Here is a 27,644-nt window from a genome sequence, read left to right on the forward strand (position 1 = left end):
CTTGGATGTTGCTTGCTTTAAAGAATTTTCAGTAACATATTTTGTGCAGCTGGAGTCTCAGCTTCTTTCCAGAAGTTGGGATAGTAAATGTAAATCGAAAGGAGAGCTGATCGTGTAAATTTTCCTGAGTTGGGTTGCTTGTTTGTGTTTGAAGATAAAGGTTGGAACAGACTGAGTTGTCTTTATTATTTGCGGTCTGACTCTCAGAGCAATAAGAACATTTGTACCCTGAAACAATTCCATATTCTTAGTAGTTTCTATGAAATGTGAGTACATTCAAAAACCTACCCATGTAAAAAAAGCCTGTTGCTATTGCAGGCATGAACTGCTCACAGTTCAGCTTTCAGTGAAAGAATTCAAATTCTGAATATGACCATTGTCCCTCTGAGAACAATCACAATAAATATGTTGAATTACATTCCAGTGAGAATGGTCCAGCCGGTTGTGGTAACTTCCACTGTGCCAGGCTGGGCAAACACAAACATATAGAACATGATAAACATAAATATGGTGGGGATAAATGGGCAGTTTGAGAATTGGAGGATTATCTGGAGGAAGAAAACTCATGTTTTCTCCCAATTAAAAGAGTAAACAGATCAGTTTTACAGTTGCAGTCTACTTCCAGGTATGATAAAAGTCAGTATTTATATTACATTTTCTAAAGAAAACTTCTTATATTTTCCCCCTTCAGTTTGTAGTTAAGTTTCCTGGCTCCTTTCAGTAACACAGGAACTTCGAGGGACTAATTGTGCTAGTCCAGCTAGTGGGGGGAAAAAAAAAATCAAACTTCATTTATTCTTTTTCTGTGTGATGTATATGTTTTTATGTTGAAGTATTTTTTAAGACCTTGGGGCTCCCAAGCTCTGCAGCTTGGATTATCCCAGTTAAAGAAGTTTCTTTATTTGCTGATAGGTAATTTCTGCCAGGACAGAATCACAGCTGTTTAACAGTAACTCAGAAACTTTGAAATGGTAGAATCATAGAACGTTCTGAGTTGGAAGGGACCTACAGGGATCCTAAGAGTCAGATGCCCCTGCCTGCATAGGACAACCCCAGCATTCACTCCATGTGTCTGAGGGCGTTACCCAAATGCTGCTGGAATATTGTCAGGCTTGGTGCTATTGCTGCTTCCCTAAGGAGCCTGGTCCAGTGTCCCTTGACCCTCTGCATGGAGAACCTTTCACTAAGAGCCAACCTAAACCTTCCCGGGCACATCTTGCTATTCTCTTGGGCCTGATCATTGGTCACCAGAGAGAAGAGATCAGCCCTTGCTCTTATTCTGCAAACGATTTTGAATGCTGTATGATTTCTATCAAAATTTCTCTATCTCTTGATGTATTTTAGGTAGATGCAAGTGATCATAATTAGGCATATTTTGAGGGAGTAATTTTGGAAAAGACTATGGGTAGCAAAACACAAAATGTATTTCTGCAGTGGAAAAAAACAGTATACCTGCATATAACTCTGTTAACCTCTATAAGCTTGTCCTGATATCAGTTGCAGAGTCAGTTCTGTTACCTATGTGTCAGGCTAGATTCAAAGGCAGTGCTTGTCTGTGCAGGGAAGATTTGTGCCAGTAGGAACAAACATGGAGATTTAAGTTAGACATGCTTAAAATTCAGCTGGACTTGTTAGTTATTCCCTCACCATCAGTTCATCTTTGCCTGTGGCAGAGCCAAGGGAGTAGCTTGTGGGAGTTCCCTTAATCTGTTCCTGGCAAATGCTATTGGGGAGCAGTCTCAGATGGGTCCTCCTGCACCACTCTGGGATCAGAAATTTCTGCCAGAGATGCTGGCGAAGGGAAACATCCACTCTGGGCTTCAAGGGTCTGCCTAGATTAGGGGAAATAGAATAACAAAAAACATTCATTAGCCCAGTTTGTTCAGCCTGAATTGTTTGTAGTTGCTGTTGAAATGCCAGGGAAGATGAGGAAACTGATTTCAATTTCAGTAGAAGTGCAAGCCTGTTAGGGGAGTTGGATGTGTCTGTTTCAGTTAAAATTGCAAATCGACATGTTTTAAAATGCTTAATTATATCTGCTAATCTGAAATGATATGCTGGAAATGTAATTAATGGTATACAAGTGCAAAAAGCCTAAAATTTGGTAAAATAGTAATTTCTGGCCTGTTCTGTTTTGTCCTTCCAGCAGGATTTCAAATGACATGGATAAAACATTTTTATGTCATACTAAATGTCATTGTAGGTGGTTGTATTTTACATAAAGAAATCCTGAGGTGTTTGATTAGGTTTTTGATCTTCCAGATGCCAGCTGTGGCCGTGTTGGCCAACCAGTCAACTGTTTTACCCAGGTGAAATCGGCTGTTTTCCCTAAGGAGTTTGTGGGTATCGCCATTTGTGTAGCCTGTAGTTGCTTGGGAAGAGAAATCTTAATTTGTTATTTTCTGATTGTTTCGAAATTGTCAGATGAAACTTAAAAATCTTACTCAGGAGCAACTGCTGGTGTTCTCAGAGGCTGCCCTTTCTCAGAAGGCTGGTAATGAGCCATCACTTCTCTAACCGTGTAAGAAGGGAGGTCCCTGCCCTGTTAGGAAGTGGAAAGCCACAGGGTTGTTGCAGAATATGGGGAGAAAGATGTGGTATAGATATTTTATTTAACCCTCCATAAGTTGCAGCTCTTGTTCTTAAGGCCTTAAACACCCCGTGAGGTTTGTAATATTTGTAGGAAGGGTAGTTTCTTGGAGTACAGAACATCTTGCCTTCTGCATTCAGAATTGAGAGGGAAACACTGATGTTGGAGGATCTTGTCCACAAAGCCAAGACAGCACAATGCTAGAAAATGTTAGACCTGGCAGAGTACCAAAGCAGCCTTAGGCCCTCAGGAAAAAGGAGTTTTATCCATCAGGAATGAGAACTGAGCTGTCTTTTCTGTACCAGAACATGCAGGAATCCTGCATTGCTGCAGCAGTTTGCAAGTCCAAATACTGGGAGATTTTTAGGCTACAAAGTTAGGCACACAGCAAGCATAGAGTAGCAGAATAACAAACATTTGAACTTGTCCACCTTTACAGACATGAATCTTCTACAAAAAAAACCAACGCCATCCTTTTTCACAGCCATAAAAGCTTCCTTGCTTAGGTTTTGATTGGGGTATGATGTGAGGGGTTAAATCACAGTTTCCTTTGGGCCATGTTGCTATCTGTATCTTTCTATGCCAACAAATTATCTCCATGTGACAAGTTCCTCTGCAGGCCTTGATGTCTTCCTAACAGGCAGCAGAAGAAACAGAAGAAAGCAAAGATAAAACCTGCCATGCCTCCCTCTCATAAGATGGGAAGCCAGTAAGTTATTTATTCCTCAGCAGCTTAATCACATTCTCTTAGATTCAGAGTAGGCTATGTGAGGAAAATGACCACAGAGAAATAAATTTCAGAGCAGCAATGCCCTGTGAGGGAGCCTTTCAGACTGTTTTTAAAAACGGGACAGATTCCATGAAGGAGAGATCATACCCTGCGTTCTTCAGCAAAAGCCAAGCCTGTGTTTTCTGTAAACTGGCACTCAAGGCACTGGAAGCAACCTATACTTCTCTTTTACATCTGAAGTTGGTTCACCAAGTGCCTCATACCAAGGAGAGACTGAAGGAAGTTCAAGCACAGGCTGCGGCCCATCTGGTGTACCTCACCAAAATGATCAGAAGGAGCTGCTGAAATATTTAGCATGCTCAGCGCTATCGTGCATGCTATTCTGGTCAGATGCTCTGTGCTCTGCTGCCTTGTCTCTGTGCTCCTGGTATCCTAAGGTTTCTACTAGAATTTAGAGGGCCTACGAAAAATGTTATTCATGGGGTTTCCCATTTTCCATTTCTTTTTGGTGGCAGCTCTGCTTTCCAAGGCTGGAAAGCTGCTTTGCAGAGAAAGACCTGGGGGTCTTGGTCGACATCTAACTGAAAGTAAGCCAGCAGCGTGCCCAGGTGGCCAAGAAGAACAATAACATCTTGGCTTGTATAAGAAACAGTGTGGCCAGCAGAAGCAGGGAAGTAATTCCGCCACTATGCTCAGCACTGGTGAGGCGGCACTTCATTCACTTTGGGGCCCCTCACTACAAGAAGGACATTGAGGTTCTGGAGTGCGTCCAGAGAAGAGTGACCAATCTGGTGAAGGGTCTGGAGAACAAGTCCTGTGAGGAGCAGCTGAGGGAACTGAGGCTGTTTAGCCAGGAGAAGAGGCTGAGGGGAGACCTTATCACCATCTGTAACTACCTGAAACGAGGTTGTAGAGAGGTGGGTGTTGGTCTCTTCTCCCAGGTGATAAGTGATAGGGTGAGAGGGAATGGTTCAGATTGGACATTAAGAAAAATTTCTTCACTGGAAAGGTTATCAAGCACTGGCACAGGCTGCCCAGGGAGGTGATTTAATCACCATCCCCATTCTTGGAGGTGTTTAAAAGATGGATAGATGAGGTGCTTAGGGATATGATTTAGTAGTGGGCTGGTACGTTTGGAGTTGATGATCTCAACGGTCTTTCCCAGTCATGATTCTGTATCACAGAGAAAGGACTGGTAAACGCAGCAGTTCTTGCAGCGCTTCAGCATTAAGCAGGTCCAAACTGGGAGGTCTAAAACACCCAACAATACTGAAAAAAGGTGGCAGGTGGACATGGAGAATATGTGGGTATTGCTGCTTACAGTTTATTGCGCTGAACAGACACAGTACATTGCTGTTTGCACACTGCCTGTTAGCAGGGATTACATACTTACCACCTTCAGATGATCAGACATAGCAATAGGACTGGGTTGGGTCAAGTCTTAATGCATCAGGAGATGTGTGGTGAGAACTGCAACTCAGTGCAGCGATGGATAACAAGCAGAGGGTTTTCTTGGTTCTGATTGTTAACCTGTCAGTGCTTAAGTTCATTAAATTAATGGTACGAATACAGTCCCACTACCAACATAGGTAGGAAAGACAGAGAGGTTCTGTATTTGGAAGTGCATGCAAGGAAGGGCTAGAAATATGTCTCAGCCCCTTTCATATGTATGTATGGTGGATTCACAGCCCATCCAAGCAGGGAACACAATGCTGATGTGCATATCTCACTGTTATGTAGTGATGTAGGTGAACCATCACCCATCTCTGGTTTGATGGATATTTTTATTCCCAAGTTACCCTGCCTTTGGCAGTAACTGTAACAAAACAAAGAAGGGTCCAAAGACCAAACAGGACATACCAAACTAGAAGTAGGTCCTCCTCTATACTCTGTTTGGAGGCTGAAATATGTAGGGATTGCTCCTGCACACATGTAAACCTATCTTCTGATTTTTAACTGACCTAGCATTTTAATCACAACTAAAAATCATCACTGGACTGCAAAAAAATTGCTTTAAATAAGTTTCTTGGACTATATACTGAATTTACAATGTCTTATTCGGTACCTGATTAAGTTTTTCTATGTGGCGTTGTCTGTAGAATAATTTTTAATTGCTAAAAACAAAGAGCAATGATGACAGTCTGTGTATAAAACTAGTTATAACACCAATATTTAATGCAACTTGCTGTAGTTCTCAGAAAGACAATCAGAAAATTAAGCAAGGATTCTGATCGCTATAAAAAAGATTAGCAAATTGATGCCTTAGAAGACCTCATCATTTGGATGCTGCTTATGGAAATATCCAGTAATTCAAATTTCAAGGCACCATATGCTCAGGCACTTCACTTCAGTGCAGATCCACCTGTGAGCAAAACATTAGCCTCTCCACCTTAAATGTCAGGTTGGACTCTGCGTGCCATACGCAAGCCCTGAAGCAAGAGATGTTATAAATAAATAATGTCTTGTTGTTTGTGTATACAATGCTCCTTTGCTGAGATCTGGTTTAGTGCTTACTGGGCAGGTTCTAAAGCAAGAAACAGAAACAGACCCTTAACAATAAACAGTACAAGGTAAAAATCTCACCTTATTTGTCCCCAAACTTGCAAGACGGTGTAACCGCATACCTTTATGTCTAGAGGTTAGTCAAGGGCAGCAGGGGTGGGTGTGGGGATTATACAGCACTCCTTCGCCAGCCAAAATACCAGAATTAAATATAATCTGGGAAGTTTCTCCTGATTTACCAACTCAAGCTATCCTGTACTTGGAAGGTTTACCCATATGTTCTTTGCAACAAAGATTGGTCGAAACATGAGACTGTAAAGAGAAAGAAAAATACTGATTTTCTTTTTTTGTGGTGTTTCATTTCAGTGTAAATCATGGAATAGTTTGGGTTAGAAAGGACCTTAAAAGATCATCCAGTTCCAACCCCCCTGCCATGGGCAGGGACATCCCACTAGATCAGGCTGCCCAAGGCCCCATCCAGCCTTGCCTTGAACACCTCCAGGGATGGGGCAGCCACAGCTTCCTTGGGCAACCTGTGCCAGTGCCTCACCACTCTTGTAGTGAAGAAATTCCTCCTTATGTCTAGTCTAAATCTGCCCCTCTCCATTTTATACCCATTGCCCCTAGTCCTGTCACTACAAGCCTTTGTAAACAGTCGCTCCCCAGCTTTCTTGTAGCCCCTTCAGGTACCAGAAGGTTGCTAATAACATCGTCCTTACATGTTCTAGTGCTTCCTGTACAAGGAACTCAAAGCTTCTATGAGCTGTAAGTCAAGCATCTTGTCAATCCTTGGAGGGATGAAAGGAGAGGCAAATTTTCCTCTTCCACTGTGACTTTGTGTGGAAGTTAGAAACTGGGATCAGAATAACCTTCATCGTTTCACCCTCCTCTACTAATAAACACCTCATCTTCTCGAGGCAGTAGCTTTTTGGACATAACCAATGACTCGAGTATTTTTAATCTGCTTTGGCATGATACTTGAAAAATCAAGTGAAGGCAAGAGATGGAATGAGCACATGTGTTGGGATGCTCCTGTGTTTTATCATGGTCCACTCGTGTAGCCAGTAGAGTCAAAGGTTTGTTAACAGCTGGGCAAGCTAGTAATGGGACTGCAATCAGAGCCCTGAAGTGCCTGGGCCTGATGGCTCTGCCTCACTCCTCACATTCAAAACATACAGGGGAAAGCCAGAGCAGTAACCTGAGCTGCAGCTGCTTGCCTGGGATCCCCTGGAGGGCTTGTATTTAATGACTGCAAGTTGCCTGTCTTGACCTAAGAACAAATCTGGGACTTTGGATATTTTGTGTTTGTGCTATTAAATATATCAAAATGAATTCTAAAAGGGCTGGTAAGAAAGACTACTGTGCTAAAGGTTAAAAATAGGCATGCAGGTTTTTAGTATATATAAACAGATGTACGTTTGTATATACATAGAATCATTAGGTTGGAAAAGACCTTTGAGATCAAGTTCAACCATACCTTTCCCCTACTAAATCATGTCCCTAAGTGCTTCATCTACCTGCCTTTTAAACACCTCCAAGGATGGTGACTCAACCACCTCCCTAGGCAACCTGTTCCGGTGCTTGACAACCCTTTTGGTCAAGATATTTTTCATAAAGTCCAATCTGAACCTCCCCTGGCACAACTTGAGACCATTCCCTCTTCTCCAATCACCCATCACTTGGGAGAAGAGACCAACACCTTCCTCTCCACAACCTCCTTTCAGGCAGTTGTAGACAGTGATAAGGTCTCCCCTCAGCTTCCTCTTCTCCAGGCTAAACATCCCCAGCTCTCTCAGCCACTCCTCGTAAGACTTGTTCTCCAGCCCCTTTACCAGCTTCGTTGCTCCTCTGTGGTTGTGCTCCAGGACCTCAACATCCTTCTTGTGGTGAGAGGCCCAGAACTGAACACGGTATTCAAGGTGCAGCCTCACCAGGGCCGAGTACAGGGGCAGAATCACTCCCTAGTCCTAGTCCTGCTGGCCACTGTTTCTGATACAAGCCCAGATGCTGTTGACTTTCTTGGCCACCTGGGCACACTGCTGGCTCATGTTCAGCCGCCTGTCCACCAACACCTCCAGGTCCTGTTATGCCAGGCAGCTTTCCAGCCACTTTTCCCCAAGCCTGTTGTGCTATACGGGGTTGTTGTGTCCCATACATACATGCAAATATAAAAATGCAATAGGTTACTGATTAGTCAGGGAATCTTCATTGCTTTTGCTCACATATTCTCTCCTGGACTTACGAATAGAGAGACTGATCAGAACTGCAGCTTTCCCACCTGCATTTTGACAACTCAGGAGTTGTCAGAAGCAAGGGGCTACTTAGCAGGAAGGGAGAAGTGCCAGATAATGTGAAGCCCCCTGAGCTCTGTGGGATATGCACAGAGGTGGGAGCCATTCTGCGCTAGGGACTGAAAGCTCTTCAAGTGAAGGGGAATCTGTGGTTTTACTCTTTGTAATGAAATAGAAACGCATGTCACAGAACAAAACGGATCCCTAATCTGTTTGGGGGAAGGTCCTGTCAGCCTCAAGGAAAGGTTGTGGAAGTGGTTTGTGGGATGTGTAGTCATTTTCTTGAGATCAGTCAGGGCAAAGGGAAATGGGGCTTCCAAATGCAATGCGCTGCACACATTTAACACCTTTGCCTAAGTCTAAGTCTGGAGATGATGATTTTGTTTTACAATTTGCCAGTAGATGGAGCAAACTGGATAGTGGAATAGATGTTCTTTTTCTACAGTTACTGAAATCACATTGTTAAAAACCTGCAGAAGTGATCAATGGGAATGATGCAGCCCGTCACATCTGCTAGGAGGGTGCTTAGTAGCAGTGTGCCCAGGTGGCCAAGAAGGCCAATGGCATCTTGGCTTGTATCAGAAACGGCGTGACCAGCAGGACCAGGGAGGTTATTCTCCCTCTGTACTCAGCACTGGTGAGACCCCTCCTCAAATCCTGTGTTCAGTTCTGGGCCCCTCACCACAAGAAGGATGTTGAGGCTCTGGAGCGAGTCCAGAGAAGAGCAACAAAGCTGGTGAGGGGGCTGGAGAACAGGCCTTATGAGGAACGGCTGAGAGAGCTGGGGTTGTTTAGCCTGGAGAAGAGGAGGCTGAGGGGAGACCTCATTGCTCTCTACATCTACCTAAAAGGAAGTTGTGGAGAGGAGGGTGCTGGCTTCTTCTCCCAAGTGACAGGGGACAGGAAAGGGGCAATGGCCTCAAGCTGCATCTGGGGTGGTTCAGATTGAACATTAGGAAATAAAAAATCACTCAAAGGGTCATCCAGCACTGGCAGAGGCTGCCCAGGGAGGTGATTGAGTCACCATCCCTGAAAGTATTTAAAAGACGGGTAGATGAGGTACTTAAGGATTATGGTTTAGTGGTAGATGGGTACAGTCAGACTCAATGATTTCAGAGATCTTTTCCAACATGTTGTTTCTATAATTCTACGATACAGAGCTATAAGTGGAAAAAATAACCTTGAAAAGGCTCCTCCAGCTCTCATCCTTGCTGAGGCAAAGATCAAGTTGTGTATGCAAGCAGGTCTTTGTGGTGGCAGCCCTCCTTGAGGCACACAGGTGCCTCTTGGAAGAGAATAACCTCTTAGAATCACTCAGCCAGCAGTCCCAGTTCTCGTCTGCTTTTCTGGATGGCGTCACATGTGGATGTTTCTTTATCTTCCCACATTTACAGTTCCTCTTCCATTGTTATTCTGGCCTTTTCTTTTTGTTTATGCTGTTTGATGTTCAGCAAGAATGGTAAGCTAAAGGCAAACTACTGCATGCCGTGAAAAAAAAACCAACCAACAACGTTGTTAATTTTAATTATTTTTGACTGCTGCCTATTACTATCACTCTAATAAGACATCATTCCTTTTTGTTTGCCAGAAGCTTGCACTTTGATATTGTGTTTTGCATAGCCTGAGTCACAATATTACAATGCCTTTTAAAAGTGTCTTTTTATAGAATAACTGTAAGGAACAAGCAATGCCTGCTTGGGGGGAGGTGGTATTTTAAAAACAAAACCAAAGCAAACCCGATATAACCCAGCAAACTGCTGCTGCCTGTCAGTAGTCCTCCCCTTTTTCAAGCAGAATGGATGCCCTCTGCAGGTAAATATTTTCCGATGAGTTTTTTGGACGTGTGCCCCCTTTTATTTTTCAGAGTCAAGGTGTTACTGGGATTGACCGGTACTATTTTAGGTGTTTTAAACTCAGTATTACAACCCTGTCTACAAACCAAGCAAACAGCATTGAGACATGGGTGCACCAAGCACCTCGTTTGCATCCCAATATGATTTTTTTTCTCCAAACTGCGTATGTGATGGGGGGGGGAGAAGTTGTTGCAATAAATATTTTCCCTGCAATTTGACAGTATTTTCATTGGAGAGGGCAGGAGGTGTAATATCTTTGTTAATGGCAAGAAGGTAACTATAAAGCTCTACTCTGTTGTAGCCTGCTACTTGAACTTGTACAGGAGGAACAGGCAAAAGGGATACAGCCCAAACACTACCGGGAAGGACCTTGCTTGCCTTAAAGACAGCATTGTAGATTCCACCTTTCTCCTTTTTCCTCTTCAGTCAGCCACCTCTATGCAGGTTATAGTGTTCAGGTACTGAGCGTGCGACATAAAGAGGGAGCTGTATGCCTCTCTGAGGCAGAAGGGCTATGAAATTGCTCTTCCCCTGGCTCTGTAACAGGCATCTCTGCTCAGTGACGCTCCGACAGCGCGGAGGGAGGGGAGGAGATTGACGAGGGGGTGATGATGAGGTCTGGGCTGCACTTGATGCCACATCAGCTGGGAATAAATCCTTGCAGCTGGTCAGCAGCTGACAGCGCAGCCACGCTGGGGAGCAGGAAAGGAGGTGGGGACCAGCCAAGACTTCAGTTACCTGCCTCTCCTGGAGGGAGTGACACCAACAAACTTGCTGGCAGCAGCTAAATATAAAGGTGTGAGAGGAACCCAACTGCAACTTTATTCTCAATGTGTGTATTTGTTTTCTCTTTCCTCTCTCCCATCACTGCAGTGACCATCTCTTAGCTGAGCACAACGCTTCAACTCATTCCAAAATGCTCTTCTGGCACAGTCAGCCTGAACATTATCACCATCACCAGTATCCCACCAGCAACAGCAGCTACCTGCGGTAAGAAAACAATGGGGGCAGGTTTAAATAGTAATAATAATTATAAGGCAATGACACGCAAGAACATAGACTGCAGAGCCTTTGCTAATCCACAAGTTCAAGCTGTCAAAAAGAGCTGGTGATTGCAGACCCTTTGACAGTTTGCTCAGCACAGTCCACACAGTGGAGATTTACTTTACGATAGCTCTGCGATTTTTGCAAACTGTGCCACCGTGGGGGTGTGCCAGGAACGGCGGCTGCTGGGAATGTTTTACTGCCTAAGATGATATTCACAGATGTGTTAATTTTTTGTTTCTTTTTCAAATGACATTCGCGGTCTGTAGATAAAACTCTGCTTATATGAAGCAGTACAGCCTTATAAATATCTTGATGTTTCACGTTTGCTTTGATTGGCTGCTGAAGCTCTGCTGACCTGCAGGATCAGAACTGTGGGCTGCTTGTTGTATCAGTCCGAGTACCCTGGCTAAACACTTTGTATTGGAATTCTGATGCAATATGTAGCTTTTTGCAACAGCACATGCCTGTGAGCTACAAACTGGCTTTACCTCTTTATTAGTAATGCATTATTTGTACACAGTGTTCAATTTTTTCCCATAATTAAAAATCCTTATGCTTTGGCAAGAGCTAAGCTCACAGATTCCAGATAATCTTGATGTTAGAACTGAGTTCCAATTCATAATGTGGTTCACCCTCTGCATTAAACTTTAGCTTATGACATTTTGGCAAAATACAGTGTATTTAAACATGATAGCGTTTAATGACCTACCTTGATATGGCTTTTCTGTATGTTGCTAGTCTCACACCAGTTAGTGTATCACAACCTTACTTCTGCTCTTGTAGACTTGTTGAGTAGCATGTTTTTAGTAGCCATGTGTTAAGTTTTACATTTAAAAAAAGCAAAGGAACTGAGGCTATATTTGAGTTCCAAAGTATGAAACTGCAGTGGAGTTTTATAAAATCAATCTATTTCAATACAGAGGTCAGAGTGATTTGAAATCCAGATTGGCTAAAGCAAGCTTGTAGCAAGCACAGCCCTATTTCTGTCCACTGGTGCAGTAAATCAGAAATAAAGAACAGGTTTTGGAGTACCCCGATGCAATACTGTTTACAGGTGATGTGCTCAGTTTCCAAGGCAAAAGGAACCAAACAGCACGGCAAAGCGAGGATGTCCATCCTTCTTCAGCCTCCGTTCAACCTTGAGGAGGTGTGTCCCCTCCCGGCTTTTCTAAGGACCTGTTCTCACCATCTACTTGTCTTTCGTCGTTACCTCTCTGTATTTGCTTCTGTTTCCCCACCCTTATCCACAAATCTGCCATTTGAGTCCCTCTGAAGTTACTCTTCCAACACACACTTGAGCACCTGTCTTTAGGTCTGGATGGCAGCGTGCAGCTGTGTTTTGGCTTTGAAATACAATGTAGGGGAGACACTTTGATAAATACAGGGCTATGTACAGGAACTGACAAGATCAGCCCTTAAGGCTGATTACCACAAGCAGAAAGCACACAAACCAGTGCAGGTACTAGAATCATAGAAGAGTTTGGGTAGGAAGGGACCTTAAAGATCATATAATTCCACACCCCCTGCCATGGGCAGGGACACATCCCACCAGACCAGGCTGCCCAAGGCTCCATCCAAACTGGTCTTGAACACCTCCAGGGATGGGGCAGCCACAGCTTCCCTGGGCAACACGTGCCAGTGCCTCACCAGCATCATTGTGCAGAATTCCTTCCTAATGTCTAATCTAACTAGGTTTCAGTCCTGGCATAATCAGCAAACTGCTGGCTCTGTCCCCAGTGCTTTCATCCTGGGAACACTCTCCTGGGTGGAAAACTGGTTGGATGGCCGGGCCCAGAGAGTGGTGGTAGATGGAGTTGACTCCAGCTGGATTCCAGTAACAAGCGGGGTTCCCCAGGGCTCAGTGCTGGGTCCAGCCCTGTTCAGTGTCTTTATCAATGACCTGGATGAAGGCATCGAGCGCACCCTGAGCAAGTTTGCGGATGACACTAGGCTGGGTGGAAGTGTCGATCTGCTGGAGGGGAGGGAGGCTCTGCAAAGGGATCTGAACAGGCTGGACCACTGGGCAGAGTCCAATGGCATGAGGTTTAACAAGGCCAAGTGCCGGGTCCTGCACTTAGAATCATAGAATCATAGAATCACTAGGTTGGAAAAGACCCACCGGATCATCAAGTCCAACCATTCCTATGTCCCTCAGCGCCTTGTCCACCCCTCCCTTAAACCCCTCCAGGGAAGGTGACTCAACCCCCTCCCTGGGCAGCCTGTTCCAGTGCCCAATGACCCTTTCTGTGAAAATTTTTTTCCTGATGTCCAGCCTGAACCTCCCCTGGCGGAGCTTGAGGCCATTTCCTCTCATCCTGTCCCTTGTCACATGGGAGAAGAGGCCAGCACCCTGCTCTCCACAACCTCCTTTCAGGTATTTGTAGAGAGCAATAAGGTCTATACCATGTTCCAAACTTTTAATTTTCAATGCAACAGGAAGGTACTCACAAAAGCCACTGTAACTTTTAGACTCCAGCAACACCGAAGAGATAACCTGGAATACTACTGGCCTGTAAATCCAGCCTCATGCTTGGAAATATTTAGACTCATCAGTAAAAGAAAATATCAGTCTAAGAACAAGCAGTGCTACAGACTAGGAGAAGTCTGGCTGGAAAGCTGCCTGGAGGAGAGGGACCTGGGTGTGTTGGTTGACAGCGACTGAACATGAGCCAGCAGTGTGCCCAGGTGGCCAAGAAGGCCAATGGCATCTTGGCTTGTATAGGAAACAGCATGACCAGCAGGTCCAGGGAAGTGCTTGTGCACCTGTACTCAGCACTGGTGAGGCTGCACCTTGAATACTATATTCAGTTTTGGGTCCTTCTGTAGAAGAAAGTTATTGAGCTGCTGGAGTGAGTCCAGAGAAGAGCAATGAAGCTGGTGAAGGGGCTGGAGCACAAGTCTTATGGGGAGTGGCTGAGGGAATTGGGGTTTCTTCGTTTGGAGGAGGCTGAGGGGAGACCTTATTGCTCTACAAGTACCTGAAGGGAGGCTGTAGCAAGGTGAGTATTGGTCTCATTTCCCAGGTGACAAGTGATAGGACAAGAGGGAATAGCCTCAAGTTGTGTCAGGGGAGGCTCAGATTAGATATTAGGAAAACATTCTTTACTGGAAGTGGTGAAGCATTGGAGCAGGTTGCCCAGGGAAGTGGTGGAGTCACCATCCTTGGAGATGTTCAAAAAACATGCAGACGTGGCACTTAGGGACATGGTTTAGTAGGCATGGTGGTGTTGGGCTGACCGTTGGACTGGATTATCTCAGAGATCTTTCCCTATCTTAATGATTTAATGATTATCTTTGTAATTTAATAGAAAAATACACTTCTTGTCCTAAAATAGCTAAAGATAACATCTTCAGAAATGCTAACAGTCAGTTTGCTTATCACGAACAAGCTTTACCCAGCTTTTAAAGATTGAACTGCAAGAGGATTTGTTGTACTGTATCCACTCAAGATGCCCTCAGCAGAGGTTGGAATTTATGTCAGAACGCTTCCCAGTATAAAAACCACCAATTTATGATCTTGTAAACTGCTATGTAGCTATGTTAATGTAAATAGAATAAGCAGATAAACCAGTTTTGCTATGCATAAAACAAACTGCATCTGGCTTCTCTGGTCTTGGATCCTGTCTCATCTCTGTCAGAAGCAGAAAGTGCACGCATTTTAGTTTTCCTCAAACCATCACTTCCTTTTGTGTCACTTACAAAAGTTGGGGTGGGAGGTTAGTGTTCCTTATTCTCCTTTGTTTGTACGAAGTCCACTTGAAGTCTAAAAATGTCCGTTTAGGGTAAGGTTTGAGTTCTCAGTTAAAACTCTTTAATTCTACAATGACAGGAGTTTAAGCTGACTTTTTAGCCATTACTGTTGTCTGTGGAATAATGCCTGCTAATTTATTAACTGGACTATATGCATCCCATAACAGTCACTGAAATAAATGCCATTATCGGGGTTGTTCTCAATCTTCAGAAGTGCTAACAAATATTTCCTTCATAATAATAAACTAATGAATTTAGGGTATTGTTGTCATCTTGTCAGGCTTAAAAGAGGTATTTTGCCTGTGGTAATTTAAGTTCTTCTCACTGAAAGCTCTAACTTGGTAACTAGTGCCTGTGCTTGTAACTTGCCCGTAAGTCCATGCTCTCTTCATAAAGTTCCCTTTTTTAAGCTTCCTCAACCATGCAAATGGATTGTTCATCTGTCCACAGACGGACAGAGAACTCTTACATCAACTACAGCAGCAAAGATACCAGTACAGTTTTCTGGAGAAGCTGGCAGTCAAATCTTAACTTACAAGTTGCTTTTAAAAATCATAAGTAAGTCCATGTGCCTCTCTTCAGTTTTGAGGATGTTGTATGTACACTTTGAATGACAACTAGTATTTTGTTCATCATTAATGAACTTAGAGCCTTCTTGTATCTTGTATCTTTTGTTTTCTACTTAAATAGTACTTAAAGCATGTAATTATACTATCAAAATAGCATTCCACAGTCTCAACACTTTTATAGAATCATGGGATAGTTTGGGTTGGAAGGGACCTTAAAAGATCATCCAGCTCCAACCCCCCTGCCATGGGCAGGGACATCTCCCACCAGACCAGGCGGTGCAAGGCCCCATCCAACCTGGCTCTGAACACCTCCAGGCATGGGGCAGCCACAGCTTCCCTGGGCAACCTGTGCCAGTGCCTCACCACTCTCATTGTGAAGAAATTCCTCCTTATGTCCAGTCTAAATGTGCCCCTTTCCAGTTTACAGTCATCCCCCGTAGTCCTATCACTCACTCCATGCCTGTAACTGGGTGTACCATTTTAATGACTCTTTTTCATAAAATTACCTGACAATCCTCTGAATTATTAACACTTGAGTTTTTTTGGGAACCCTTCTTTACATGAAGCCATGGGCTACTTGCCCTGTCCCTGTGAGCACCCCCTCATTGGACTAGATATTTTATGACGAGAGGGGAGGGGATTAACATTTAAACCACTGGCAGCTCCTGTACTTCCTTGCACCCCTCCTAGGCTTCTCCAACTGCCAGACCATTATATTAGGTGTGAATTATTTCTTAAAAGCTTAGCTGCCTCCTGAATCCTGTCATTGGAAAACATAATGTATTTTAATTACAGCACAAAATCAAGCTACTTCAATGATTTTTTGCATAATACAAACTCATATTCCTGAAAGACAAATTTGATGTTACTTGAATACATCTGGATTTAACTTGGTTTGGCCTGTTAAAGGAGAGAAAGGCAGTCTTAATTAATCTCAAAACCTACAAAATGGGCTTAAGTTGCTATACGATGGGCCAAGAAACAAGTGAAAGGCCAAAAAGAAACAGAGATTAATGCTAAGCAAATAAAATTATTTATGGTAGTGCACTCTCCACCTTAGCACAGGTGCACATAATTTAAGGTGAAGATGACAAGAGTTGGGGTTTTTCAGCTGTGAGAAAAACCTTTTTGCAGCCTGCCAGCACTTATACAGGAAAGGTGGGGAGTGGTTCTTCATCAGGGAGCACAGCAATAACACAAGAGGGAACGGTTTGAAGCTGAAAGAGGGAAGACTTGGATTAATTATTTAGAACACATTTTTGACTGTGAGGGCTGTGAGGCACTGGCACAGGTTGCCGAGGGAAAATGTGGATGCTCCATCCCTGGAGGTGTTCAAGGCCAGGTTAGATGGGACATTGGGCAGCCTAACCTAGCGGGATGTATCCCTGCCCGTGGCAGCGGGGGTTGGATTAGATGATCTTTAAATTCCCTTCCAACCCAAACTATTCTGTTACTCTACGATTCACGCGGAGGGTGTAGGAACAACGGCCTGAGCTCCCTAGGGGAGCAGTGATGGTGCCAACCCCGACACGCAGCACAGGGAGATGCTGCTCACACACACGGTGTGGACGCTGGGGCTGTGCTCGGCGCTGGACGCCCGTGTCGGTTCCCTCCCTACCGCGACAGCCTCACCCCGTCCGAGCACCTCCCCGCTCAAGCGGGCGAGGGGGTGGAGGACGGTGACGTCACTTTCTGTCATCCGCTTCCGGACTGCCGCGGTGCCCGACGGGAGTGCGGAAGTACCTGCTGATTAGTCGCCTCCCCGTCTCTCCCGCCCTTCTTCCTTCTGATTGGTCCCCTTGGCCGCGCCCAGCCAATGGGCGGCCGCGCCCGGGCCCCGCCCCGCCCCCTCCTCGCCGTGTGTGCACTGGAGGCGGGGGGGGAAGTGGCCGCCATGTTGGCGTGAGCAGCGGCGCGGCGGGCGAGCGGGGCCACGCCGGGGCGGCGCGCGGCTCCCGCGGGGGCGGCGCGAGGCGGCGACCGGAACTACCCCTCTACCCCCCTCCTTCCCCCGGGGCGGGCGCGAGGCAGCCGGAAGCTCCTCCCCCTCCGCGCGCGGCGGCGGCGCCTTCCACCCCTCCCCGCCTCCTCCGGTCCCTCCCCGCGAATGATGCGGCGGGAGGCGCCGCTGGGCCGGGTCCGGGAGGAGGAGGAAGCGGCGGAGGAGGAGGAGGTGGTGGTGGTGGTGGTGGCGGCGGCCGCCTCCCCCCGGTCCCCAGCCCCGCGCGGCGGCCGGGGCAGCGCAGGATGCTGAGAGCGGCCCCGCGCCTTCCTCTCGCTGCAGGGAAAGGGCCCCCCCGGGGCTGAGCCGCGGGGTCGCGCCTCCCGCCCCGCTTCCTCCTGCCCCTCGCACCTTCCCGGCGCCCTTCCCGCTTCTCCCTGCCCTTTGCTCCTTTACAGCGCTTTTCCTGTTTCCCTTTGCCCCCTGCTCCCTCCTCGTGTCCTTCCCGTTTCCTCTTGCCCCTCGGTCCTTCCTAGCGCCTTTCCCATCTCCTCCCGCTCCTTACTTCTTCCCTCTGCGCTTCCCGCTTCCTTCTCCCCCTTCCTTCTTCCCCTTCCTTATCCGTTTCCTCCTGTCCTTCACTCTGTCCCAGTGCCTCTCCCGCTTCCTTTCGCCTCCTGCTCCCTCCCCTCGCTCCTTCCGAGCTCCTTCCTAGCATCTTCCTGCCCCTCGCTCCTTCCCAGCCCCTTTCCCGCATCCTTCTGTCCCTCGCTCATTCCCGCTTCCTCCTGTTCACCCCTCCTTCCCGGCGGCCTCCCCGCTTCCTCTTGCTCCCCTGCTCCCGTCCCTCGCTCCTTCCCGCATCCTCCTGCCCGTCGCTCCTTCCTGGCGTCGTTCCCGCTTCCTTCTGCCTCCCGCTCCCTCCCGGCGTGCGGGTCCGAGTGATCCCTCCCCGCCCGGGCTCTTCCCGTGGGATCGCTGCAGAAGATGGCGTGGGTGCTGAAGATGGATGAAGTGATCGAGTCGGGGCTGGTGCACGACTTCGACTCCAGCCTCTCCGGCATCGGGCAGGAGCTGGGAGCCGGTGCCTACAGCATGAGGTAACTCCGGGGCTTGGGGGAGCGGTGGGTGCTGTGGCCAACCAGCTGCCTTGTGCTGCCACTGAGGCCGAAAACACCGATGAAAAAACTCTCTTTAAGACTCGTTTTGGAGTTCTAGAAAGCAAATGCTCTTTATCAGGCCTGAGCAACACGAGGGAGCGATCTCCCTCTGTCACGTGCAGCGAGAGGAGAGGTGGGGCAGAATGTGTTTCCCACTTACGTGGATGCGTATAAAATTTCTGAGCATCTTGCGCATATTCTTTTACTTTCCAAGGACTGATTTTAATGCTGTTATGAACTTCACAACAGTGAAATCTCTTGCAAATTTGGAATTGATTCCAGCTCTGTGTGACTTGGTATTTGAGATTGGGAGAGACTGCAAACAGAGGTGTTTATAGAAAAAGACAACAGTTTAGCACAGATTATGCTCGACAAAAGATGTAACAATGCCTGGAAATGGATGGTTTGAAAAAACGTGCTTTAAAAGCCCGATGCTGTCGGAGGGACTTTCTGTCTAACTTTCGAAAAATACATCTATTTGGATGAAATTCACTTTAGTTTAAGTCAAAGTATTCCATTTGTTGTAATAGTAACTAGTTTTTGTATCACCACCGCTTTCTTTTCCCTGTCTTTGCGGCTCTTTCTGAGGACTGAGGACGTAGAGGAGACCTGACCCTCCCCAGTGTCCCCCATTTGGTGCCGCTCCCCTGCTCCCCCCACCCTGTTCCCAAAGGACAGGCTGGTGCTGGCACCTGGGCTGGTGGGATCTTGCCTGGTGTGTGTGAGCTCTGCTGAAATACAGCATGGATCTGTCCCTAGGCTGTGGAACTGGGTCCCATCTAGCAGGATTATCCACTACTTCTTGTCCAGTGTCATCCTGGATGAGGCTATGAGCAACCTGACGTAGGGGAAAGTGTCCCTCCCTGTGGAGGGGGTTTGGAACTGGGTGGTCTTTAAGGTCCTTTCCAACCCAAGCCATTGCATGATTCTGGTTCATAACAAACAATAGTTCTTTTCTTTAAAATTTAATAGATGGTGATTCCCACACAAGTAAACATTGGGGTAGTTAATATGGTAGCATTATGGCTGTGCTTTACTTAGTCCCTTTATTTTTTTCATATTCCTCTATAGTATGTTTTCCATGATGCTTTCCTTTTATTTTTTTTCTCTTGTCACATAACTCTTTCATTTCTTAATTAATTTGGCAGTTTCTTTACCTTTTGATTGTTTTCCAGGTTCCACAGTAATTCTATTTAAATAGTGTTTGGGTGTACTTTGTCAAAGTTAAGATAAAACTGTGCTTTTTTGAAATAACCATGTTTTATTTCAGTTATGAGAAGAGTGTGTGGACATGGTTTAGTAGGCACGGTGGTGTTGGACTGATAATTGGACTAGACAATCTTAGAGTTCCTTCCCAACCTTAATGATTCCAGAGTGATTTATTAGCCTGAAAAAGGGAAAATGCTTTGAGGATGCTGAAAGTGATTTTAGTCCAAGTTTTTTGTCAGGATTAGTCAATAATTGAGAGTCTAGGGAAGTAAAATACTTGCACTTTTGATATTCTTCATAGACTAGTTTGTATGGAAGACACGCTCTGTCTTGGGGTCACCTGAAACTTGGCCATCACAAGTTTCAGCTGTTCTGTGTATTTTAAGCGGCACTCCTGAGGCGAAGTGTTTGAACTGCATTGTCGTCTTTCAAAGTTATGAATAAAGGTTTCAGCTGAGTAGAAATGAGGACCCTTTTGGTAGCATTTGTGATTGTGGGCTCAGCAGGTTTGAGGTCAGTTACGTATTTGATGGTATTTTTGTTTCGTGTTGTTTTTAAAATTAAAAATAACTTCTAAAACTTGCCGGGTCAGAGAAAAAGATGATTCACCTCTCTCTTAATGAAAATACGCCTGATTTAATTTCACCTGGATTTAATTTCCCTTCTGTCCCATTTCTGTCTTTGTCAAGCGAACATTAATCCCACGAAGTGATGTGCCCATTTTTGTGGACGCCTGTGTGACAGTTGCCTGGGTGGCTTCTCAGCGTTAGGTTTCTGGTTTATCTTCTGCTTGTGTAAGCGCCAATTGATAATGCATAGGCTCCTGTTAAAGAGTTGTTCTTCTTTGTCACGATCCAGTCCTTTCTAGGATTAGAGGTATGATTAGAAGTTAGTTTTGACTGCAGTGGTTTCTTAAAGATTTCCCTATCTTTTTGTAGGCTTCATTTGTCCTTCAAGTAATGCACACTGGTTTGTTTTTTGAAACTTCAGCAATTTTCACCTTTACTGCCGGCACGTAGGCTGTTTGTTCTGCTCCTGTTGTTCTTTCCTAGTGGACAGCAATCCTAAGCTATTTACAGTTGTCTGTATCTGCCTGTTAGGATATTTTGAATTACCACAGAAAAAGCTGTAGCAGTTAAAACCAGCTCTTAAAAGTAATGCTGTGCAAGCTGTCTTGTACGCTACCCTTACATTTGGTGCTGCACGCTTTTGATGAGTCCCAAGCATTTTTTGGAGCGTGTACTAACACAGTTTGTAGCTTTAATCCCTGAATGTGTAGTTAAAGGGATCATCTAATGGCAATTATTATTTGCTGGCTTAAGAGTGATTTCAGCGAGGTTATTACTTAGATTTTTACTTCTAGGAAATCTTTGCCTGCTAGGTTGATGGTAACATGTAAGTGGAAAACGAAGAGAAATGGCACAGTGTGAAGAGTGAAGTTATTACTCTGTTGCTGTTCTGTGCGCCAGTAGAAGCTAATTATTTGTCACTTCCTTGCAAAAAAGATGATGGAAGAGGAGGAAATGTCTGGAGAAGATGCTGGGAGAGCTCCCCAAGCTATATGCCCCTCCATTTTGTAACGACCACCTGCATGCGGGCCCTTCACCTGTATTAGGGTTGTAGGTAGTTTAGTTGATGCTTCCTTGAGCTGACAATCAATCAGTGTCCTGGAGCAGAGTATTTGACATCGCTTCTCTGATTATTTGTATTATAAAAACTGCGCATGTCCATTGACCAGTGACTGTTTTTTAAAAGGACGCTAACTGGAAAGACTTTCTCTGCAGATCCACATGGTTTTAAATAGTTCTGAAAATTTTCTTAAGATCTTGAAACCCAGTTTTTCTGATTCCTGTTCTAACATCTTATGCAATGAGAAACTGCCTATAAACACTAAATTCAATTTACTTGCTAACAGTTATTGTCAGATGTGTCAAATAAAACCCACCACCCCCTTCCTTTTGGAAACTCATCTAAAACATAGTTTTGAGTATTGCTGTTAACTTCAGTTGATAATGATGCTGTTGTGTAAAGCTAAGACTCTCATAATGATTTCTTACAGTCACAGTATGCATTGTAGCACAGCAAGAATTGTTTAATTTTGGGAACCACTGATATTGCTATGATCTATCATAGCATATTCTCTTTCACTGAGAAGATAAGTTTGAGGAACTGCCTGCTATTTGTTTAGCAGAATTCCCATTTTTCATGTAATGAATTATTTAATCAATGAATTGATTTAAATTAACTTAAATGAGCATTAATATAAGGACAAGTACATTAGTATTAATGACCGATTTTTTCTGTGTAATTTGGAAGCTTTGTATATGGATTTATTTAAATGCCTGCAGTTCCAATGGTATTTGTAGTGCTGAAATTGAAGCTTCACAGTTATTTTGGGAGTAGCTATTTTGGTATATATTTCTAGGTTAAAACCTGGAGTTTTTAAAAAATTATTTGAAAACGATGATTTTTAGTTCTGAAACAGGGAAGTCTGTACAAAAGACTGTACCAAAAATACATCCAGACAGGCTTCCATTTTTAGAGCATCAAGTCATTTTGACTCTGCATCTTCTGCACACTTGGAGTGTCTTTGGAGAAGGGAGCTGGCTGCTGCCTTGATGGAAAGAGCAGAAAACTTCTGCAGTCAGTGTTGTTTCCTTACTGTGCTGTGGAGAACCTTGGATGTCGAGGGAACTTTGTGTATCGACTGTCCTCCAAGGCTTAGGCTAAAGTAGTCATTAGGGTAGTCTGTTAGGATTTCTCCTTCAACTTACAGCTTTGTTTCCAAAACAGAGGGAAAGTGTTGCCTTCCTTCTGCTTTTGGGACCCTGATGGCCTTTTTTGGCCTCTGATTAACATGATTGCGTTATGACAGTTTCTGTCTTAACTTTTATATTCACTGTGCAAAAAGGAAAAAACACAATTCAGGCCCCATTTTCCTTGTGGTGGCTGCTGTTAGTTTCTGACAGACATAGTGACTGTTAGTGCTTCCCCTAACGCCTCCTACTTTTTGAGACTTTCCTGCAGGTTATGATTGGGGTTTTTTTGTTTTTTTTTTTAAGAGGAGTGGTTACTCAAGATATCCTGAAAAGTTTGGAAGAGTTCTTTTGGAGTTCGTTTTTGTTGTTGTTTTGTTCTTAAGATGTACATGGTATTTTCTAGAGAATAAATTAAAAAGTTGTTGCAGTGGTTTTTTCTATGTTTGTGTTGCACTGTAGTAAAAATGGTTTCCACTGATATGTAGACTCTGTAAAATAACTTTTTATGTACCGCTTAGAACTGGAGCTTGATTTGCTATGCAGGCACACAAATATGTAAATTCTTATCAGGAAATAAGACATTTGGAGGGGGGAAACCCAAACCCACAAATCTAAACCTGCTGGCTTTGTGTAACCGCACATAAAACATGTTGAAAATGTAAACCTCATATTCCAGATCACTGACGTTGTTTTTTCTGTTTTGTTCTATTTTCTTCCTTGTTGAATGCATGAATACATTTCAAAATGTCAAGGGGACCAATTTAATTCTTAAGGTAAAAGACTCTTCTGGTTGAGTGATGTAACTTCTGTGTCCCTTGTCACCTCTGATGGTGAATGGATGTGCAGGATTGAGAGCAGGGCAGCAGATTTACCTCATTTATCCTTTTTGCATTACTCCTGCTTAGCAGCAGTCCATATTACAGCTGCTGTGTATTAGAGCAGCTGCCTGGCCCCCTTGAGTTGGAGGGGTGTGTGGAGAACTAGAGATTTGGAACTGTGAACAAATTCTGTTCTTACAGCTTTTCCTTGGTGCCTTCAAGAGCTGAGGAAGACACTGGTTTTGTCAGTGGGATTTTTGTTCTTTCTTAGTGTTTGTTCTTTTTTGGGGTTTGTGCCATACTCCCTGTAAGCAGATGCCTTTAACCAGTTGAATTTCTGTGTGTTGGATTGTAGGATTCCCAGGAACAGCATTACATTTGCACGTTTCTCGTTCATGTTGCGTTTCTTGACAACTGCTTCAGAGAAAGTTGTTTCCCAGCAACACCTTCCAAAGGACTTGTCTCAAATCAGACTTGCTGTTGTGGCCACTGGGAAGGTGTTAGGGAGTGTCAGCTCTCCCATTTCCTTACATTTTCCTATGGCTTGTTCAGGCCTCTTTAACAGTGCAGAACTTGGCTTTGAGATCATAACTGTAATTCAAATACTGCTTGAGGAACATTTTTCTCAAGGTATTTGTCCTCATAAACCGTGTTTTAAACTGCATGTTCTTGGATGCTTCAGTACTCACACCCAAAAGTCTACAATCCAGAAGACAGATAAGGCGGATGGTTGATGTGGCTTTTGATGACATGCTAGTTCCTGTTCTTGTAAGGTCAAGGTCAGAAGATCTTAATTTATTTTGTGACCCTATTATTATGAGGCGTGTTCTTTTTTTTTTTTTTAATGCTTCAGAGGGTGTATTGAAAAGAGGGTTTTAAATTTGGAAGCGAAGGTGTTTTTGTGGCTATCAAACCCATTTCACAAGCATGGAGAACGCAAACTTAAATTTTTCTTGGTCTTTTTGTACCCTGCTCATGTAAGCTACATAAAACAGGATAGCTTATCACATGTGATCCATCCCACTGGGTGCTTTGGTTCAAGTGTTAACATGCACTTTGCTTCCTCTTCTAGCATTCTTTTTTTATGGTGAAGTTTAGTTTGTGCACTTCTGTAGCATCGCTAGCGAAGATCTGGTATTGGGGATGTGTTTAGAGCCTGCTTTTGGTGTGTCACAAAGACTGTTTCTGTTTGTTTTTCTGGGAAAATATTCTCCTCCCTTTAGGAAGAAAGAATGCTTTCAGTGTGTGTGTGCTTTAGATAACAAATTGTGATGCACTGAGATAAGACTTTTCTTACAGGAGCTAATAACTTCAAAAATTTAATGTCTGAGTTCCCTCCGTCAGGAGAGTAAACCTCAATGGATACACTTTTTCATATGATATCAAGAAGTCTGACAAAACATGCAGCTTCTCCTTTGAAACACTGCTATTTTTTTAAACCTCAGCTTGCTTCTAATAGTAAAAAATTCACTTAGATAAGGGAAGTGAAGTAAATTAGCCTTTTACTTCACAAAACCAGAAGTTATCAGTGGCAGAAAAAGGACAGGATCCACCTTTAAAAGCTCCTTTTTTTTTCTTCAGTAGCCTGAAATAATTTTAAAACAGCTAAAACTTATTTTTCCTCCATGTGGACATCTCTGCCAGTGAGTGCTTCAGTTTAGGGAAGAGGTTCTTTGCTGTGTTAAATAGCACAGCACAGAGCAAAGCTGGCAGTAAAAGTGCATGTCACGATTCTGCATTGAGCCAGCACAAATCAAATTTCACTAGGTGAGTAGGAAGAGGACTGGAGGATGCTGAAGTATGTGTAAGCACGGAGACTGCCAGTGATTTACTGGCAGGCAGATAATTGGTGCTGTTAGGTCATCGTCCTATTATAAATGCAGAAATTGTATCTGGGGTCTGAGGAAGGAAAGAACTGAGAAGGCTGACCTGCTCTCCTGTGTTTTTTTTTTTATTGGCTCTTATAATAGAATCAGTATAAAATTACAGAGGTAGTAAAAAGACTATAACTGAGGATCTCCGTAGTTTTAATGAACATGAACTAGATAATAGCATATGTTGTGTGGTTTATCGCTTACTTATGAGATACTGTTCTTTGGTGTAAGAGGACTATTAAAAATACGAAACGTCCATTTCCTGTTGGTTTTCTGCTCTTGCGTACACCTGGTGGCACATTCTCTTCACCTTTGCTGTGTGACCAGCGAGTTTTATTTTGCAGATGATGCTTGTCACTGTGAAATTCAGATGATCCCTGTTTGAGCTATTATAAGGATAAACATCAGGGGAGTCCCGAGTCTGGCTTCAGAACTCGGGGGAATACTTTTTGTATTCTTATGTTTCCCAAAGCTGCATGTTCCTAATGATTTCCTAGGTAAACATAGACATTAGAAATTTCTCCCCTATATCCTTGCTACCACGAGTCATGAGGAGGGGAATGGGCTTACCTCCTTATGCCTGACTTCAGGTTGTGGTTGGTAGGATAGGCGTTTCTGTATGGTGAGCTTTTTATCACCTGCTGTTACCACCTGCAGTTCTGTAGATGTGGGTTGGGCTCTGCTGTGAACTGATAGAGATCCCAGCATAGCCCCGAACAATATTATGTAGAGGGAGATGGTAGGGATCACGTGGCAGAAATTCTTTATCCCAGTGAGACCTTTTGTGTTACTGAACCATAAGTGCATGGGTATCAAAACTGGTCAACCTCTGTTGCTATGCTGGAGGATAGACCAGTCGCTTCATAGTGGGCTCCCCAAGACATTAAAATCTTAATGGGAAATACTTTAATCATACCTTATTGATTATTATTAGTTGCCTGCAGCTTTTACCTGTTTTTAGATGGGCACAGGTGTATGTTTAGACATGAAAGCACTGATATTTCATTCTTCATGAATAAACAAAGTGTTATTTAAATAGTTTTTGTTTAAGCATGGTCTAGGAAGGAGTTATAAATTGCATTGGCTTCACTTTTCCTTTGAAAGGTACCAGTACTCAGAAGACTTTCTTTTATGGGAAATGTATGTTTTTATCTGGGAAAATAAGTGAAGATTCTTATTTGCCTTGTGCCGTTTGCTGGGGTGTTTTCTCTGGCATGGTGGCATTTAAGAATGCGCATTATGCTTTCCTTACAATTAAATTGTATATTTGAGGAGTTGGATGTCTTTTCGCCCCTTGCTTCCGCAGTGGCAGTTAGTCATTAGCACTTTGTAAGTATTAACAAAAGTGAGTTTAAAGCTGGCTAAATTTGTCTTCCGTTTGTATTGGTTGGCTTGCAGTGCCTTGTTAATGTAAATTGTTCATTAACCGCAGCACGTATTCTTAAGCCAGACCAGATACATTTTTCTCTTTAAAGTGTGGGTGGAAAACGACGGCTTGAAAGATATTTTTCATAAATACACAAAAGACTTCTATATTTAACCTTATGTGTTATGTGAAAGCAAGTGCTGTAGAACTTATTGTGAATTACAGGTTATTTGTTTGGTGAGATAATTTGTGTGCTTTCTTTGTTGTGCCTTGACACTTATGTGCGTATTTGGAATATTGTCATTGTTTCTGTGTTCTTTCTGGTTTAAAGTTCCTGTTCATAAATACACTGGCTCGTGCTCTATGTGCCAAAGTGTGTGATGAGCATGGCTTCCAGGGGTTCCTAGCGTGGATGTTCTGTCTTGGGACAATGCTTCTCTCTGCTTGTCGCAGTGCTCCCTCTTGTGTTGGGCAGCCCTCTACTCATGCTGCCCTCTTGACTGATGACATGAGGCATTTAGGTCTTTCTTCTGAGTCATCCTCAAGCAGCAGTCCACAGATCTATGGCGTTTTCTGGCCCGTCTAGATATGATGCTCCTTTTGCACATCAAGTGTTTTGAGAGCATCTGCTTCTCTGAAACTTCCTTCCTTTGTAAGACAAGAAACTTGTCTTCCTTTGTAACTAGTTAAGGAAATAGCCCTTCCTCTGGACTTTGGTTTGAGGAGCTGACATCAGAAGTAGCTAAGATATGGTTCAGCAGACTTGTACTGTTTTTTCAGACAGTTTCCTGCCTTGTTCTGTTTTCATGCCTATTTGTAGCATTTTTCTGGTGGGAATGAACCTGTGTGGGTGTCTCTTCTTGGTCTTTTTCTAATTCTAATTCTTATTTTTGGGAGAGACTGTACCATCTCTGCAAGGTATAGACAGGCGTCTTAGACTTGTTCATTGTTCATGTGTATTTACTTTCTCAGGTGGCTTCTTCCAGGTAGCCAGGGAAACAGAATATGATGTGGCTGGCCTTTAACTTACTGTATGTTCTGAATGCTCTGAAAGAAAAGTTGGGGTACCCCAGCTGCACTCCTCATACCCAACACATAAATAGAGCAAGTCTATACTGTAACCTTCCATGACACAAAAATATTTGCTGTAATTTCACTTTTTAAATTGATTGTGGCACTGATAC

At 44.0% G+C, this 27,644-nt stretch overlaps 1 protein-coding gene across 3 annotated transcripts in view; it reads left to right on the top strand.

Annotated features, from left to right (window-relative positions):
* The first annotated feature begins 10,826 nt into the window (after positions 1 to 10,826).
* UBP1 (upstream binding protein 1) overlaps positions 10,827 to 27,644 on the top strand; it is a 45,366-nt gene continuing 28,548 nt past the window's right edge. The window contains exon 1 of one of the 3 annotated variants that reach the window (XM_069859943.1): positions 10,827 to 10,956. In XM_069859943.1, the coding sequence (XP_069716044.1) occupies positions 10,883 to 10,956 (74 nt within the window). In that variant the 5' untranslated portion in view covers positions 10,827 to 10,882. Of the gene's footprint in view, positions 10,957 to 17,583; positions 18,375 to 27,644 lie in introns of those variants that run through there. The other 2 variants (XM_069859942.1, XM_069859944.1) reach the window with 2 other exon arrangements.

Source organism: Phaenicophaeus curvirostris, chromosome 6 (assembly GCF_032191515.1).
Source record: "Phaenicophaeus curvirostris isolate KB17595 chromosome 6, BPBGC_Pcur_1.0, whole genome shotgun sequence".
Lineage (NCBI taxonomy): Eukaryota > Metazoa > Chordata > Aves > Cuculiformes > Cuculidae > Phaenicophaeus > Phaenicophaeus curvirostris.